The sequence below is a fragment of the Patiria miniata genome, unplaced genomic scaffold (assembly GCF_015706575.1).
Source record: "Patiria miniata isolate m_02_andy unplaced genomic scaffold, ASM1570657v1 HiC_scaffold_20, whole genome shotgun sequence".
Taxonomy (NCBI): domain Eukaryota; kingdom Metazoa; phylum Echinodermata; class Asteroidea; order Valvatida; family Asterinidae; genus Patiria; species Patiria miniata.
Window position 1 is genome coordinate 6,131,919 of NW_024037059.1, and position 18,412 is coordinate 6,150,330.

At 43.3% G+C, this 18,412-nt stretch overlaps 1 protein-coding gene across 1 annotated transcript in view; it reads left to right on the forward strand.

Annotated features, from left to right (window-relative positions):
- LOC119727273 (sushi, von Willebrand factor type A, EGF and pentraxin domain-containing protein 1-like) overlaps positions 1-18,412 on the forward strand; it is a 46,004-nt gene that overhangs the window by 19,799 nt on the left and 7,793 nt on the right. The window contains exons 20-42 of the mRNA XM_038199130.1: positions 65-295; positions 1,602-1,793; positions 2,761-2,961; positions 3,433-3,675; positions 4,279-4,476; positions 5,538-5,759; positions 5,979-6,230; positions 6,839-6,924; positions 7,725-7,881; positions 8,588-8,782; positions 8,882-9,601; positions 10,126-10,293; positions 10,903-11,064; positions 11,371-11,532; positions 11,953-12,162; positions 12,637-13,329; positions 13,979-14,209; positions 14,678-15,546; positions 15,906-16,053; positions 16,169-16,289; positions 16,559-16,692; positions 17,301-17,532; positions 17,858-18,045. Of these exons, the coding sequence (XP_038055058.1) occupies positions 65-295; positions 1,602-1,793; positions 2,761-2,961; positions 3,433-3,675; positions 4,279-4,476; positions 5,538-5,759; positions 5,979-6,230; positions 6,839-6,924; positions 7,725-7,881; positions 8,588-8,782; positions 8,882-9,601; positions 10,126-10,293; positions 10,903-11,064; positions 11,371-11,532; positions 11,953-12,162; positions 12,637-13,329; positions 13,979-14,209; positions 14,678-15,546; positions 15,906-16,053; positions 16,169-16,289; positions 16,559-16,692; positions 17,301-17,532; positions 17,858-18,045 (6,015 nt within the window). The remainder of the gene's footprint in view (positions 1-64; positions 296-1,601; positions 1,794-2,760; positions 2,962-3,432; positions 3,676-4,278; positions 4,477-5,537; positions 5,760-5,978; positions 6,231-6,838; positions 6,925-7,724; positions 7,882-8,587; positions 8,783-8,881; positions 9,602-10,125; positions 10,294-10,902; positions 11,065-11,370; positions 11,533-11,952; positions 12,163-12,636; positions 13,330-13,978; positions 14,210-14,677; positions 15,547-15,905; positions 16,054-16,168; positions 16,290-16,558; positions 16,693-17,300; positions 17,533-17,857; positions 18,046-18,412) is intronic.

The window sequence follows — 18,412 nt, forward strand, 5'->3', positions numbered from 1 at the left end:
CTCCCAGAATTCCACCTGTATCCCTTTATATTTCCATTCCTTCTTTAACCCTTGCCCTTCACAGTTCTGCGCTGTCGCCCTCTACAAGCCCCTGCCAGTGGTTCCTTGGTCCAGTGCCCCAGTAACATCTACGGAGCCAGTTGCAGCTTTGCCTGCAATGCAGGCTATGACCTGGATGGTCCTAGTAATAGGACCTGTCAGAGAGTTATCGACAGTGATCAGATGAATGGCGTCAACCAGCTGAGTGGCAAGGATTTGCGAGTGGAGTGGTCTGGGACAAGCCCAAGATGTTCACGTAATTGATATTTGTAGTTTTTTATGTCCACAACACATATTTTAAAGAAATAGTATAAAAATCGTGGAATAAATGTGTTTTTAAGAAAAAACAATTGGCATATTTCATTTTCACGACTACAAAACAGTCAAAACTGTAAAGGCTCTTCTCTCAGTGTTTTACTTTTTTGACAAGTTGAACTTTGCGTTTTAAGAAATACAAGCATTAATAATTATTTTTCAAGTCGAACTTTAAACGGCTATAGAATTTGTCAATGGAATGTCAGATTGAAGTGCAACAGACAGTATTTGTCAGGCTGATTTTCTTCTCTTTCGTAATACTCGCAAATCCTTATTTCAACCTCTGCCAAGTTCTAGCTGTCTCATTTTTGCCAGACGCCTCACATATAATCATCACTTTCCAAATCTGATGAGAAGAATGTATTGGTTTCAGTTTTTGTACTGTAACGATCACATAGCCACCACATGAATACGTCACCAGTGACAAATGAGAAAATCGCACAGCTGCGTTGAACAAGTGCAAGCTTAAAATCCTCTTTAAAGGGGCACTAGGTCCTGAAATCCCCAAAAATTTCATGGTTTGGATTGTTTACTTTATCCTATTTCAAACATGTGGTTGAAAGGAAACCAACCTAATGTCTTACCGTTCCTGAGAAAAGGGGAAAAATCCCCGGTTGTTTACATCGGACACGATGGAGTAGTACGAATACGTTTTTCGTGTCGTTCTCATACAGTGTTCGATATACATGTCTCGGGAACAGCGCGCGGTGACCAATCACCAATGCAAAAAATGTGGTTTCTTCAACGTCCGCAAAAGGCGAACACTTTACGAATGAAATCACAACTAGCATCCAAACAGCTCGAATTTATGGGGTTGCAAAAGTGGACCCCGAAATTCGTTCTCGCACGCATAATACAGGAATAACACCAAATCGCCCAGTTTTTAAAGGATAGTTATGTGGATGTTTATATCCTAGTTTTAAATGTTCTTTCCGATTAACACAATCTCGTTCAAAGTGCGTTTTGTAGCCCAATTGGGCTGTTCCAGGACCTAGCGTCCCTTTAAAATTTGATGTATGCTTCCATAACTGGGAAGAAAAACTAGCTAATCGTGTTGAAAAAATATATCCAGCTTAATTACCATCAGTGTGGGAATTTTAAGAATATAAGGACAGCATTAATTTTATAAGTTTCATAAAAAGGGGGGAAAAAATTGCCCCAAAATTGACACATATGAAGAGTTGTGGTTGTTCTTGTGTTGCGTTTAGTAAAGGAATTTCACAGTGAGGTTTGGTTCGTTTTTTCAGCGGTCACTTGCCCAGCCCTGGCTGACCGGCTCCCTGCTATACGCTCGGGTTGCTTTCAGTACCCACCAGCCACTGAAGTGCTGGGCACCACTTGCAGCTGGTACTGTCCTTATGGCTACGGTGGAGTTGGTTCCAAACAGTCTATGTGTCTTGCAAATAGCACGTGGGATGTGGTCAACTTCTCCTGTGAAGGTACGCAAAGTTGATTACTCTACACTGAATTTTGAAAACCCCTTTGTGAGAATAATAATCGTATAACATCAAAATACCATGTGACCATGAGGTTTTCCTGTGATTGGCCACCATTGCAGTAGGCAAGTGCTTGTTTAGCAACCATGTCATGCGTTGAAAACTGACAGTAGAGCTTATTTTCAAGTAAGTTAACTGCAAATTCTTTATCAAATGGCATGATGGTCACTACCTGTACCATGAACGGTAGTCTTGCCAACCAGGCACTTGATATTGGCTCCCATGTTTTTCTCACAGTTTGTGCCATCAATCACAGCTTGGAAGGCTTGCATACTACAATGGCGATGCTGACTCTCTAGTTTGAAGTGTAAAATACGGACAACTTGATTGTATTGCACATGCCTAAGTGAAGATAGTTAGGACTGACAGGTCACGTGTAATAGATAGAATCCATCAAATGTAAAAGAGACCAGATTTCATAGGAGTTCAAATTTCCTATGACACCGGTGTCCAGATGTTGGCCTGGTCACTCAACAGTCTACAAACTCCATAGGTTGGGTAGGTTGACTAATATTGCATCTGTGATATATCTGTTTCTATTTCCATACAGAGCGTAGTTGTCCAGCTCTAGTGCCCTGTGCTGGTATGGAGATATCTCCAGCTATTTGCCTGACTTCCCCAACCTTCAATGACAACTGTCTGTGATATATCTGTTTCTATTTCCACACAGAGCGTAGTTGTCCAGCTCTAGTGCCCTCTGCTGGTATGGAGATATCTCCAGCTATTTGCCTGACTTCCCCAATCTTCAATGACAACTGTCTGTGATATATCTGTTTCTATTTCCACACAGAGCGTAGTTGTCCAGCTCTAGTGCCCTCTGCTGGTATGGAGATACCTCCAGCTATTTGCCTGACTTCCCCAACCTTCAATGACAACTGTCTGTGATATATCTGTTTCTATTTCCACACAGAGCGTAGTTGTCCAGCTCTAGTGCCCTCTGCTGGTATGGAGATATCTCCAGCTATTTGCCTGACTTCCCCGACCTTCAACGATAACTGTTTCCTGCGTTGCTCACAGTCAGGCTACAGGGTGGATCCTCCGTCCTATGACTTCATCCGTTGCCTGGGTAACGGGGATTGGTCAGGTGACAGCACTGCATTCACCTGCATAGGTAGGATTCTGCTCTGATCACGTTTTGGATTTGTTCGATATCGTCAAATTCATTATATTAAATCTCTTGTTTGTCAGTTCAACACACACACAAAAACCTCTCGCGATGAGCGTTTTTGTCAATCAAAGTTTTCAAATAAACCACAAACTAAAGGAAACTGACAAGGTGCATTATTTATAATAATTTTTAAAGTTGAACAGAGAAATTGACTGGAGCAAGGTTCGAACCTACGACCTCCGGATTGCCCTCCGGTGCTCTACCAACTGAGCTATCCAGGCCTATGTTGGCAAGGTATCGCCTTCTGTCACGGCGAGATATGGCCATAGAAGGCACTGTGCAGATGAGTTCATCCAAAACAATTCTTCAATCCCCGTTCTTGTTGGTTTAGTCCCCTAGGTAACTTTTCAGCATTATCTACCATTTAGAAATCCCTAAGTGTACCGACCAGAAATCCGGACTTTCTACCCTCAGATTACGAGGTTCCCCATTTCACATCATGCCCGCTGGATATCCTCACATACGCACCGCGAGGCGCAACCGAAGCCACTGTGACGTGGACCGTGACAGCAACAGACAACTCAGGAGAAACACCCTCCATAGCCTGCAACGTCCAACAACCAGCGACGCTGCCAGTAGGGGAACACTCACTCAGGTGTACGGCTACCGACGGCGCAGGGAACCAGGCAAACTGTGACTTTGAAGTCCAAGTTAAAGGTGTGACATTAACACTAATGTCCGATGTAGATTGCAATCATTGCATTATAAGTTCCCATTGCAGATTAAAGGGATGAAAGTGTGATGGAGCAGTTGTAAGCATGTGGTTTAAAACCAGTTGGAGGCCTGGTTCCCTGTAATGGCATGAGCCAAAACCAATGCTATTATTGGTAACCAGCTACCTGACCAGTTCAACATCATGTGTATAACTGCTCCATCACACTATTATTGCTGTTCGTAAACACCTTTTTGGTCAAAACCATAAGCAGTTAAAAAGTTGACAAATTTCTGAAGATTTTGTTCTGCAGTTTTACTCCATGTTCTGGTCACTTCAAAGGTGTGCGATGAGTATGCAATGTGGTCAGCCTCTCCTAATATGGCCATCATATAGGAGGTTCTCAAACACACACTTAGCTGTAGTCTGTATGCTTGATGCATCCTGTGAGCATGTGGTGTTGAGCACAGGGTCCTCCGCCTGGTCTTAAGCAATACCGAGCGGTGTTTGAATGGCTGTTTTAGATCACCCACGTGACAGATTCTCGACCGATAGGAATAGGTAGTCTGTCTCAGGTATTTATAAATCAGATGTTATATTCGTTCCAGTTCACCGATGCCGACAGCTCAACCCGCCGTTTTACGGCGACTTTGTCGCGGCGTGTGACAACAGCCACGGATCTACTTGCCAAGTCGGCTGCCAGAATGGCTACACGCTACAGGGCTCTGACACTGCTACCTGCTCCAGGAATGCCAGCACTGGGCTGATGTACTGGGCCTGGAATGGTCAACGACCATCCTGCCGAAGTGAGTGTAGCATAAACAATATTGTATCCTGCATGTTTGTCCAGCATCGTTCCAAAACAAGAATGGTGCATGTTCACATCATGTCTGGGGTTAGGTTGTGTCATAGGGGTTCATTGAGACTCAAATAAGCTTGCACTGTGCTGTCAATTCCAAATCAAGCTTGCCTTTGAAAAAAATGTAGTCCAGAAACAACACTGGCAAAATACTGTAAAATGTGAAATAGACCTTAACTTTGTTAACTTTCCTTTCAATGTTGCATTCACTTTGTGACACAAGCCTTCCTTTGTGATTGCCCATGCCCTGTGACTTCTGACTGGATTTAGGAATGGACTTTTGATTTACTTGTGGCCACAACACTGGACTTACGTCAGCATGCACTGTGCTGTCCAATCAAGGTCAAGTTAGTCTTTGAAATAACACAAGTCAGCCAGCAACTCTGGCAAAACACTGGAAAATATGAAACTGGTCTTCCTTCCTTTATCCACTGCTGGATAATTTTGTCATCTAAAACTTGTGTGGTCAGTTTCTGTGTACAAACTTTCCACAGAGTATTCAAAAGTAGTCATAGTGGCTTGTTAAAAAAACAATGTTTTTGTGACAAGCCAGCCCATTGTCCTCTTTCACCTATCTCACTGTCTGACTGACTCCGCCTCCCCCCCTCCCCCCCCCCCCCCGATCCCCGACTGACTCCCTGACTGACTCCCCGACTGACTGACTGACTGACTGACTCCCCCTCACTTGTGAGCTCAAGACTGGTGTAGCTGGTAAAGAGTGTCGGGCAGTGCTGATGTATAGGACTACCCTGTGAATGGGCTGAATCCGGCCCATTGTGCAGACCAGTTGCATGACAAGACTTCCAGTCAATAGCCATTCTGAATCAATGGAAGAGAATTGTGTGCACTCTGGGACCTGCTGGACTTGGCTTGCTTGTCTAGTTTATACTTCACGATGATTGTGGAACTTCCATACTACAAGAAATTGAAATAGCCAATATTGTTATACAACAAATTCTTTGGTTTAAGTAATAATAATAAACATGATTGACTTTTTTTCTCTTCTAGTTGCCAGCTGTCCACCCTTTTCTGATCAGCTGATTCCCCTGGGTGGGGGTGTCTATCCATCCTTCTGTCGTGGTCCCATCCACCCATATTACGGCAGTGTCTGTCAATTCTACTGCCGCAATGGATTTGACTTGGTAGGCCCTGCAGACCATCAGAGGCTGACATGCCTGTCTAACGGAACGTGGGACCAGAATCCATCTACACTCAATGTACAGTGTCGGGGTAAGTCAAAAATACGAGATTAAAATCCTCACAGAAAAGGTTTATATTCCCCATGCATGTAATGCTATGAACGTTCTTTTTTGTACACAACTTTATTTTTAAGTGAATATATATGCCCAAACTTGTCACATACATCAGATTAAACCCAAGAAGACATTATTAGCTGTTTGTAATTTATTACTGGTAAGATAATTCTCATGAACTTTTTATCTATGACAGACAAAGTGCCGCCCACCCTCCGTGTCTGCCCAGGCTCTCTATCAGGCTCCATGTCAGGCCAAACGCTGGGCGTTGTGCTATCCTTCGATATCCCCATGGCTGCTGACAATTCAGGTGCCCAACTGACCGTGATTAAGACTCCATCGGACATCACCTCACCGTACAATTTCACTCGGGACACCGACGTGTCGTACATCTTCACTGATGCTGGAGGGAACAGTGTGGCTTGCAATTTCAGCGTTAACATTCAAGGTACACTTTCATTTCTGTTGTTAGGGTTCCCATAGTCATGGAAAAATACCTGGAAAATCCTGGAATTTAAAGCTAGTATCATGGAAGTCATGGAAAAGTCACGGAAGTTTGTTTCATTAAGCAGTCATGGAAAGTTGATATTCCAAGAAAAAAAGGCATGGGAAAAAAATCATGGAATCCTGCACAACCCATACCTGATGATGCATAGTATTTGGCTGTGACAGTCTTCTAGTTTGCATTTCAATCTACTAAACTTCCTTTTGGTATGCATGTATGCTCTATACTTGATGAATGCTTTACTGGTGCTCAGTGGTCTTGTGTCCAACTTGACTGCAGAAAGGGAGCGACATCCCATGCTTCAGTGTGACGACTGGCCAGCTTATTTTAAGTGTCGAATTTGGTCATTTTGTCCTGGGATAATCAAGAAAAAGTCAGGGAAATTCAATTTTAAGATTTCTGTATTTGGAACCCTGTAAATTGATTGTTACTTGCCAGGGAGTACTTACTGGTCGGTAAAATTGAAAGCAATCACCATTAAATCAATGAACGATTCAATAAAAGCAGATTTCAAGTATTTTGGGTTTTTTTCTTCTTTCAATTTTCAACAGACAACCTGTCTCCTGTCCTTCAGTCTTGTCCAGAGGACCAGGATCTAACAACTGATCAAGTTAAGACCCTGATCACATGGCCAGAGGTAAGAGCTATGTCAGTAAGGCATGCAGTTTTTCCTCGGATCAGCTGACTTCCTCGTTTTTTACTTCACACTTATGCCGTTAAAAATTGAGAAACACTCTATAAAGTCTTGCAAAGCTTGGAATTTGCTCTTTTTTTGGTGTTACTTCCCAGTCGCATGCCAGAAAAGTCGTATTTGTTTCTGAGGCCTTCATGATATTTTTATACTTTTCATGCTCCTCATATTCTTCTTTCCTAAACAACTTTTAGTTTGTTAGGCTTTCCCTTAAGTGTACTGATGCACTGCAGATTAGAGTACATGTATCTCTCAATATCTGCCAAATTCTTCTTCACGGCATATATGATCTTTTGCTTTTTATGCTTTTTTTCCATTTCCAATAATAACACCACTGAAAATCCAAAGAAGAATGTTCAAAACCTAGCCTGTTGAAGTTTCAGCTCAGTGGATATTACACTTTTTGAAAAAATAATGCACAACCTTTGATCATGAAACCAGATGTCGTCAGTAGCACTCTTTCTTTCCAAAGATCAGTCGATTGACTGATCGTTGGAAATCACCTTCATTTCTAGATTTCTTGTTAATGACAGCAAAGCCACAGGGAATAATTTCACGGGGTGTTTAGTACCAGTAGGATCTTTTATCCAAGCGAGCGTTTTGACAATAGTTTTCCAGGTTTCTTTTACTATAAATACAAATCATAATCACACATGCCTTTAATATGAGCTTTTTTGGATCAAATATTGAAGGTAGAAGGTATTGAAGTTTGAAGCGTAAAGTTGTTTTATCTTGTTTCATTGCAGCCGGTGTTTTGTGAGCTGACGGGCGATGCAATGGACATTAGTTGCAATCAGCAGAATGGTTCGTCCATGCAATGGGGCACTCACATCATCCAATGCAGCGCAACTAATCTGGACAACGGCAAGACCACCATGTGCCAATTCACTGTCACCATCACACGTGAGAGATTTGTTGTATGCTTCACAGGCTTCTAAATAAGGGAAAATGTGTGCTCGAGAGGTTTTAATCACTCTGTTTAAGACTGCTTAGAGTCTGGGTGCTGATAATTACCCGAGCCGGAGGCGAGGGTAATTATCAGCAATTATCAGGTAATTTTCGGTAAGTGTTTAAGACCAGCTAGCCATGTCTTTATCATCCGTTTAAGACCGGCCACGTGACAGGCTCTCGACCAATAGGAATGGCTAAACTGTCTGAGGTATTTATGAATAAACGTTCAATGTGAGAGTAGCTGAAGAGCTCATACAGAAATATTACAGAGCTGAGAGAGTCCTGTTTCTGGGTTGCTTTACTTATGAATGTATTGCAAAAAAAGTGCACAATTTTAGTGTCTTCCCCTTTTGCAACATGATACAGACAAAAACGAATTGCTACATGTTACTGTTGCTTGTAAATTATTTTCAGCGAAGCATGTTGCTCTTCTGTCATCTCCCAAACTGCTAGATTTCTAACACTGCTCTCATGAGAACCTTCCTCGACAATTTGTGCACTTTGAGCTTTTGTTTAATTTAGTTCAAGCATTGTTTTCATGTAGTTCAATCATTGTCTTCATTTACTTGCCTCCCAAGTAAATGATTGAATTCATTACAATCATTCATTAAATTTTTTCAATTCTCATTATTTCAATCTTTTGTTGCATGTTTCACAGCCCACGCGTGCATGGATCTGCCCGCACCACGAAACGGTGCCAAGGCGTGCGACAGTTGGGCCTACGGACGCTTCTGCTCCATGTTGTGCAACGCAAATTACGACGTGGGTCCTCGTGACGGTTCGCGCACCTTTCTGACTTGCGGCCTGAACGGAATGTGGTCTCCCCCTCCTGGGGTTTTCCCCAACTGTGCTCGTAAGTTGTTCAGACATGGGTCCCAGTATGGTTCGATTGAAACTGGTGGGAGTGGTATATCATTGTGAAACTGATTGAACGCTTTCTTTGCTTTTATAGGGAGGGTACGGCCCGGACAGTTGAAGGTGTTGACTGATCTACATTACTTCAGTGGTGATTGCTCGTCTCCTGACGCACAAGCTAAGATCAAACAGCAGTTTATCGCGATTCTATCCAGCGAGAGTGGTTTCGGTGCAATCTGCACCCAGAATGTGGCCGAGTGTGACGTGAGCAACGTAGAGGTATCCTGCGCTCTCGCTAGAGGTGCTCCCTCTAGAGGCAGGATCTATCGACGGGACGTCGGCATCTGGCACGAATCGTCACTGGACTTTGGATTTGAGTTCGACCAGCTGAACGCCAGCTCTCCAGAGCTCGGTTGGGATGAGCTCACTGAGCATGCCCAGAAGTGGCTGGCCGACATGCGCGCAAAAGGGAAGCTGCCATCGAATCGCTGGGTTGAGCGGAGACGAAAACCCAAACCAATTCCATTCAAACGCAGTCGACGGTCTACAATGTCGCACACCTTCACGGTATCCTTCGGCATGAATTACCAACTGCCCGAAGATCCAACCATGTCGGATTACGAATTCGAAGACGAGAGTTGGATCGGTTATGACGCACTGTATGACATAGTGGACAACGTACAAGTCATGGCTGACAGTGGTGACTTGGGGCTTTCAGTGCCTGGCATGGAGATTAGTTCCCAACCTCAGCTTGATTATACTGAACCTGGTCCAGCCTGTCTCCATGGGTACCTGCCTACTCTTAGCATGACCTGTGGTAGGTCAATCTATCTCAGTAGATGTCTTTCGTTTTATTACCATCTAAACTAAAACAAAATTTGTCACAAAAAAAGCAAGAGAAACTAAAACTTTTAAAACTGTTAGCATTAAAGAATATGGACACTGTTTTCAAACATTCAGAAATGACACTTGACTGCACGTAAATAGTAGGATCATCCATCCTGTGAAATCATTGAGCTGGAATGCTATCATTTTTCAAGAAGTGAGGAATTAACATCAATGCCGTTGCGATCGTTGAGCTTTGAACGGCAGTCTATGCTTTGCGTCAAGAAAAAATGAAGAACCATTGTTTTCCAGTTCTCTCTAAAGCATTCTATCTACGGAGCTGAAATTCCTACCTACTTTAGATTGATTGTATTGTTGTTCCTTGGTACAAAGGTACAATTTTTGCAAATGGTGTCCATTACCTTTTTAAAAATTCTGTGGGTTATTTATTTATTTTTTTTATTAAAGGAACCATTACCTTCATTTTTTTCCGTCACCTAATTTCTGTTCTTGCAGTGAGTTGTGCAGTGGGTGAATTCTTTGACAATGCCACCCTGGACTGTGTGGATTGTCCTATCGGTCAGTATCAAGATGAAGATGAGGAGCCACATTACACCTGCAAGATGTGTCCCACAGGAACCTCCACCATCCTAGCTGGCTCCACCAATCTTACTGACTGCCTACGTGAGTACAAAAACAGCTGTGAAGAGTCGCCACTGCTTTAGTCTTCTCTAATAAACCGATCACATTGAACCCCACCCTGTGGTGTTCTGTAGTGGAGGATTCAGATTTGATGTCTGTTGTAGCACAAAGCAGCTTTGTTTGATATAGATATAAATTGTGATAGCTAACTTTGTAACTTCTTGTTGGTCAACGAAACTGATCAATAAACATTTTGGGCAAGACGTGGGATGATTTGAGTTTTTTGTAAGTAAAGTTGCCTCTCCGTGAAAGCACTCAAAATGACTGAAAACTTGCTGCTGAGAACAGCTGAAATTTGTTTAAAATTTCTTCTTTTTTTTCTTAATATATTTTCTCCCATAGAAATATGTCAGAGCGGGTAAAAGTGGGCTTACAAAATACATCACATCACCGAATGCAAAATTTCATTTGTTTTGTAATACAAATTTGCAGTGTTGAATTTTGCCCTTGTATTTTGCACTGTAAAAAGCACTCTCAGCAACTGTCTGTAAATGTAATAAAACCATCAATTGACATTACCCATATAAAAAATTTCATCAAAGGTTACTTCTGTATTTTTGTACTTCTGACGTTTTCTTCCACCTGATTCAGGCTTCTGTCCTAGCGGTCAGTATTCCAACACCGGACTTGAGCCGTGCGTCCAATGTGAGAAAGGATCCTACCAGTCTGAGGCTGGGTCAGTCTCCTGTCAGCAATGTCCAGTTGGTCAGTCTACGGCCAGGATTGGATCCACAAGCTTACTGGACTGTGCAGGTATGGGTTGCATGATGTATGCAAAGTCATTCATTGGATCATAAGATGTGAGTACTAAGGGGAACCTGGAAGTTTACAAGAAAGTGATTTTGATAAACAGTATTGATTTTCAGGTGTAGTAGGAGTCTATGTTACAGTAGTATCTGGTATTTGACATCAATGAATAAATCAAACATGTCTTGCTGTGATTGAAAATGAAAAATTACAAATTCAGCATACCTAATAATTAACACCCTTGATATTATGACTTACGATTGTCCTCTGCTGAAATAATACATTATGTCCCTTGATGATTTGTTTTCACAGACATGTGTCCCGCCGGGTCGTTCTCCACTTTTGGGATCCAGCCGTGTGTCCTGTGCCCGCTTCATAGTTACCAGCCCCAGCAAGGTCAAAGTTCATGTCACTCGTGCCCCACCAGGCATATAACACAGGTCAAAGGAGCCACAGACCTGAGCATGTGTAGCTGTAAGTGCAAATGCTTATTGGAGACTACCTTGAGCTTATAGACCAGACAGAAATGAAGACGGCATCGGAATCTCTTGTCTTGAGCTATGGGCTCCATGTGTGAACAAGAGAGGGCGCTTTTTTACCACTTTTGAGAGCCCAGTGAATGGGACACAGTGTGTGCGTGTACTGCTTGCATGCATATATTGCGAAGTACGTGCGACTCATTTTAATTCGGAATGTACAAAAAGCCATAGTGTTTCCGCATGACATCAGGCGTCATTGGCAATGCGTTCCAATGTCCCTCCTAGTGGTCTCCCCCAACTCTCCCTTTCTTACTGTTGAGTGGATACTTGTGCACGGATCCCATAGGAAGTTGACTTAAAAGTCACCTATTTGGCGCTGTACTGTGAATCCGTTTCATTTCTTGTGCCTCCTCAGTAAAAACTTTCTGCACTGCTGCATCATGTTCGAACGGTGGAACCTGCGTGGAGCAACTGGAGTCCTTCCGCTGTGAATGCCCAGCGGGTCTGACCGGCTCACACTGTGAGACTGATGTGATGGACTGCCAGCAAGACTCTTGCTTCAATGGAGCTACCTGTGTGGATGAACTCAATGGGTTCAGCTGCACCTGTGCTGCTGGATATCAAGGTAATGGGATGAGGGGCGGTTCTTAGGGGAAAAAGGGGCGGGACACGTCTTATGTTTGTACTCTGTCACACTGTGAGACTGATGTGATTGACTGCCAGCAAGATTCTTGCTTCAATGGAGCTACCTGTGTGGATGAACTCAATGGGTTCAGCTGCACCTGTGCTGATGGATATCAAGGTAATGGGATGAGGGGCGTTTCTTAGGGGAAAAAAGGGGGGCGGGACACGTCTTATGTTTGTACTCTGTCACACTGTGAGACTGATGCGATTGACTGCCAGCAAGATTCTTGCTTCAATGGAGCTACCTGTGTGGATGAACTCAATGGGTTCAACTGCACCTGCACTGCTGGATATCAAGGTAATGGGATGAGGGGTGGTTCTTAGGGAAAAAAGGGGGCGGGTCAGGTCTTACATTGTGACATTCCACTATGATGGCAAATAGAAACTCTAGTTATTTGTCTTTTTGTTGTTGCAGGTGATGATTGCTCTCTCCTGATAGATTTCTGCGTGAATGATCCTTGTGAGAATGATGGTACATGTAGCAGTCAGACCAGTGGATTCACATGCGCATGTGATGTTGGTTTCACTGGTGTCAGGTGTGAGGAAGACATCGATGAATGTCTGATGCATCCCTGCCAACATGATGGAACATGTGTTAATGTAGACGGAGACTATCTGTGCCTGTGTGTTGACGGCTTCATAGGAGATAACTGTGAGACTAATGTAGATGAGTGTAAATCCAACCCATGCCAGCGTAATGGTACATGTGTGGATGCTGATAACGGATATCACTGTCAGTGCATCACAGGTTACTCCGGTAATCATTGTGAGATTGACATAGACATGTGTGCCAACAACCCTTGCAGCAACGGTGCAACCTGCCAAGATTTAGATGATCGATATCAGTGTGCATGTCCCCACGGCTATGGTGGCAGACACTGTGAACTGGTCTTGACTCCATGTGATTATCATCCATGTGAAAATGACGGTACCTGCACTGAGACATTGACAGAGGAGACTGGATACAAGTGTGAATGCTTGCCAGGATTTACCGGACCGGAGTGTAAGATCAATGTGAATGAGTGTGCTAGTGGACCATGCTCTAACGGTGGTACCTGCATCGATGGTGTCAACAGATATGACTGTATCTGTACTGATGGCTTTGAAGGTCAGTATCATTTCTTCTTTTCATTACATAGTCTGTGATTGACAAAGTTAAAATAGAGTCTTGAACTCCGATTCCATTTCATGGATCCTCAGTCTGATTGCTAGTGTAGTTGTTACAATTTACTGTGTAAATGTAAGCTTTGAGACAAACGTTACACAAATGCACATCAACTGCTTCAAAAATGGTTAACTTGTAGACAAGGTACTTGGGTACATCAGACAAACAGTCACAAGTCCAGTCATAACTAACAAGGCACAGATTGAGTTGAAAAGCTTGCTAATTGACTTTGGACTGGATGACTTGTGATTGACTTGTGATTGACTTGTGATTGACTTGTGATTGACTTGTGATGGACTTGTGATGGACTTGTGATGGACTTGTGATGGACTTGTGATGGGCTTGTGATGGACTTGTGATGGACTTGTAATGGACTTGTAATGGACTTGTGATGGACTTGTGATGGACTTTTGAGTTCAAGGCAGTAGACTTGCTGGTGCAGTAACTGTTCCATTTAGCAACGCAGTGTCAAAAGTCCCAAGTATCTAACCAGTGTCCAAGTATCTAACCAGTATTCCAAGTACCTTAACAGTGTCCCTGGAGCCAACTACCATCCAATGTTGACAAATTCTCTCCCCGTGGGGTTTTTCAGGACCGCTCTGTGAGGGACGTCCAGACCTCTGCAACCCCAACCCTTGTCAACACAACGCATCATGTGAGGATGAAGGAGAGGATTATTACTGCACCTGCCCTGCCGGTCTGTCAGGCAGAGATTGTGAGATCCAGGTGGATGCCTGCCATGATGGAGAGACGTGCTTTAATGGTGGGGTATGTGCATCGCCCTCTATGGACCAACTCTGTCTATGTCCGCCAGGATTTGTGGGTAAGTACCAGAGATAAGACGGCCTGTAACAGTTCTTGACTTTGATAAAATAAAATTCTGCTGATCTGCGCATAAAGAGTAGGTGAACACTTTCAGAAATTGACTGTAGCAAGTTTTGAACCTATTACCACTGGATTGCCGTTGTGGTGCTCTACCGACTGAGCTATCAACCCTATGTTGGCGGTTCCCCATTTTGCCCATGTCGTTGTTCAAGGGTGCTAGTCAGAAGCCATAAACCTGTATATTCCGTGTAGCCAGGGATTATGCTCACATCACAATGCATGCAACATTTAGCAATGCTGCAAACCTGGCAATAAACAAATGGGGAGCACTCAAAGAGGATACGGATATTAAAATGGTATTTGCTTAAACTGAAAGTGATGTTTACTGTCCTTCCATTGGATGATGTGTTCAACTTGAATAATCTTGGCACTCCTTGTCGCTGGTTTCACAATTTTCTGCCCGCAGGAGAGCATTGTGAGATTAACATCAATGACTGTGCCAATTCTCCATGTGCCAACGAAGCTCCCTGCGTAGATGGTATCCAGTCGTTCACCTGTCTTTGCTTGGAAGGTTTCACTGGTACTCTGTGCGAGATCGATATCGATGAATGCGCATCCAATCCCTGCCATAATGGAGGGGCATGCGTCGATCAGATCAGTGGGTACCGGTGTGACTGTACCGATGGTTTCAATGGAACTGACTGTGAAAACAACAAGAATGATTGCGTGGCCGGAGCTTGTGGCAACGGTCGATGTGTGGATGGCATCAACTCATTCAAATGTGTGTGTAACGTCGGTTTCAATGGCCGTAGGTGTAACAAAGAGATCAACGAATGCCAGTCTCATCCATGCGCCAACGGTGGTGCATGCTGGGATCTGGTCAATGGTTTCATCTGTGATTGCGTAGATGGATGGATCGGTGAGCAGTGTGAGATTAATGAAGACGATTGCGCCAATACCCCATGCCTGAACTCTGGTCATTGCATTGACGGCCTACAGTCCTACACCTGTCAATGCTTACCAGGCTTCACGGGTCAGAACTGTGAGACCAACATCAATGAATGTCTGAGTAATCCTTGTCACAACCAAGCAACCTGCATCGATGGAATCAACATGTTCACCTGCGATTGCAAGAAGGGAAAGAAAGGTACACTGTGCCAAATTGACTTGGGTAACTGCCAGCCAAATCCTTGCAAGCACGGTGGGTCATGTACCCCAACTACTTCTGGGTTTGTGTGTCAGTGTCAGGCTGGGTTCGAAGGAGCAGAGTGCCAGACTAATATTGATGATTGCACCAACCATCAGTGTCTGAATGGAGCAAGCTGTATTGATCAGGTGAGAGTTTCATCCGGTTTAATCATTCCAACTTGCATTACTCACTGAGTTTAAATCACACTCCTATGTTGTATCTGGCTTCTACACTTCCCCACAATTCAGATGCAAAATTCAAATCAGTGCCATTACTGCTGACAATGTATTGTATTGCACCATTAATTCTCAAAACCTCTCTCAAAAGTTTCACCCGTGCCTCAGTTTTGATCCCTTGCCTTCAAAATTTCAAACACTACAAACTTCTTCCTTCTTGTCTTTGTGTTCATCTTACCTCATAATTTTCCGTTATGAGGTGTGGTTTCAACTTCAGCAGTAAAATATTTCACAGCACTGACATGTTTTCCATCGATGTTTGTATGCAGGCCAACCGTTATTCCTGTCGCTGTACTCCAGGCTACACAGGACAGTTTTGTCAGACAGTTTTAGACATCTGCTCAGCTGAGCCGTGTCTGAACAACGCAGTCTGTCTGCCGAGTGTAGACAGCACAAGCCACTGCATATGCCAAGCAGGTAAACACATCTGTAAATGTGCAAAATGTATTAACCTACATGTCAACCATCAATGTTTGAGCATCATGCACTCTATTGCAGGGTTGTGACTGTCAGTTTGAATCCATTTCTGCAGGTTTCACAGGTATGCGATGTGAGGTGGCCATTGATAACTGCACACCCAACCCTTGCCTGCATGATGGTACATGCATCAATGGGTTCAACTCCTACTCCTGTGACTGTCCACCAGGCTATAGGTTAGTGTCAAACATTAGTACACGATAATTTATAATTCCTGCTAACCAGTCCAACATGTTGCTTCCGCATGGATATTCAAATCTATTAGAAATCTTCTCATATTTCCACACCATAATGTGCCTTTTTTTCTGATTTATGATTTTTGTTTGCATACTTTTTTTAGTCTAAATTTTCAGTAAATAAGTACAATGTAATACAATGTAGTATAGCTGCTTATGGGTTGAAAGCTCAAATGTGCATGATTTGTGTTCTTGTTGTGTTCTTGCAGCGGCACTGAATGTGATCAGGATATTGATGAATGCATTGGTAATCGTTGTCAGAATGGAGCTGAGTGCATTAATGGCATCAACCAATACGACTGCAAATGCAGACCAGGATTTCAGGGCGTATACTGCAGCCAGCGTAAGTTGGCTTATTTGATTTGTTGATTTCAGAGTTTGAAGAAAGTTTTGGCTTAAAAACACGCCTGTTAAAGTTTTGGCTTAAAAACACTCCTGTTAAGTACTTTCGGATAGTTGGGATAATAACTGACCAAGTATGGTCTGCTCCTACAAAATGAGGGTTAAATCTCCGGTTTCCAAACAGTTTTAAGTTGGAAATCTTTTGAAGACTTGTACCCTAATCCACTAGGCATTTTTGGCTAGAAATCCTGCTAAACGCAGCAAAATGCAACATTTGTCTAAATGACATGCCCGCCCAGTGTAGCAAGATCCATCAGGTCAAATATCTCCAGGCCAAACTGCCTCAGAGTCTGTAGTCACCAACTGCAGCAGGATACAACTGTGGCATTGTTCAATGGGACTAGCGCTCCTCTACTGTGTTTTTGAATTTCCTTGTTTTTTTTGTCTAAATTCCCAGTTGCATGCCTGATGACAATGCTTCCACTGAGCAGTCATTCTCCGTCAAATGACTAAAATTGTTTGCGTTCTAAGACCAGTTAACCTATAGCTTTGCCTAGTCTTGTTATCACTGACATGACTGGGTCCATGAACACAAATCTCTGTTCACAGATGAGTCGTCTGATTTTGATGTCGGTCTCCGAGGCGGTCGTCACAGTCAGTACATCACTATACATCGAGCCATTACTAAACCACTCAGAGCGTTCACCATCATGATGTGGATTCGATCCGGCACATCTGATGGGGTTATACTGACCTATACAACCCAGAGCACTGGACAGACACTGCAGAATGCACAGATTGCCCTGAGTAACCCTGGGTCGTTAGATGTCTATATTCAAGGGTAAGCTGTATTTATCTATTGATGATTATTTAGTCCACGAAAGTCTTCCAACTTATTTCCAGGTGGGGTCCCTTGGTAGAAGATGTGGAAGGAAGTTACAGTTTTAATTTTAGTGTGTACAACCATAGCTTGTCAACGGAATGTCCAGTTGAAGTGCAACAAACAGAATTTGTCAGGAGAAGTTTATTCTCTTTCCCAATACCCGCAAACCCTCATTTCAACCTCTGCCCAGTTCTGTCTCATTTTACCAGAACGCCTCACAAATGTGCAAAAATGCATCATAAGTAGGTATCTTAATGCCTTGTGTTTTGTCCCTGTGGCCTAGGTATGAGTTTTCCTCCCACACCTCGTTTGATGACAATCGTTGGCATCATCTGGCAATCACTTGGGATGAGCATGGAGGCATCCTCAAGATGTATCGAGACGGGTATCTGGTGCTGATACACTCTGGGATGAGATCCGATACCAGTATCAACAGTGGAGGGGAACTTACGCTGGGAGAGCTACGTAGTGGTGAGGTGCCATTTACTCTCGTTGTTGGTCACGTACAAAGCAGCGGAATGATGATGATGATGATGATTGATGGTGATGATGATTGCCGTTTTACTAGTGCCATTTTACTGGCAGAAACATGTACAATGTGGCATGGATTTGCAGTCCTTACGGGTTTTGGCAGAATTTCAAGAATAATTGTTTGTTTCAGAGTTCAGAAGGAATAATGTAGGTGTTTAACCAGCAATCCGCTGATGTTAAACGTCAGCATGCTGGCTTCCCACAAGCCAGGAGAAAATTCTGAAAAAATCCTGGAAATTTAAAGCTTTCACGGAAAGTCATAAAAAAGGGTCACAGAATTTTGTTATTTAAGGAGTCATTGAAAGTT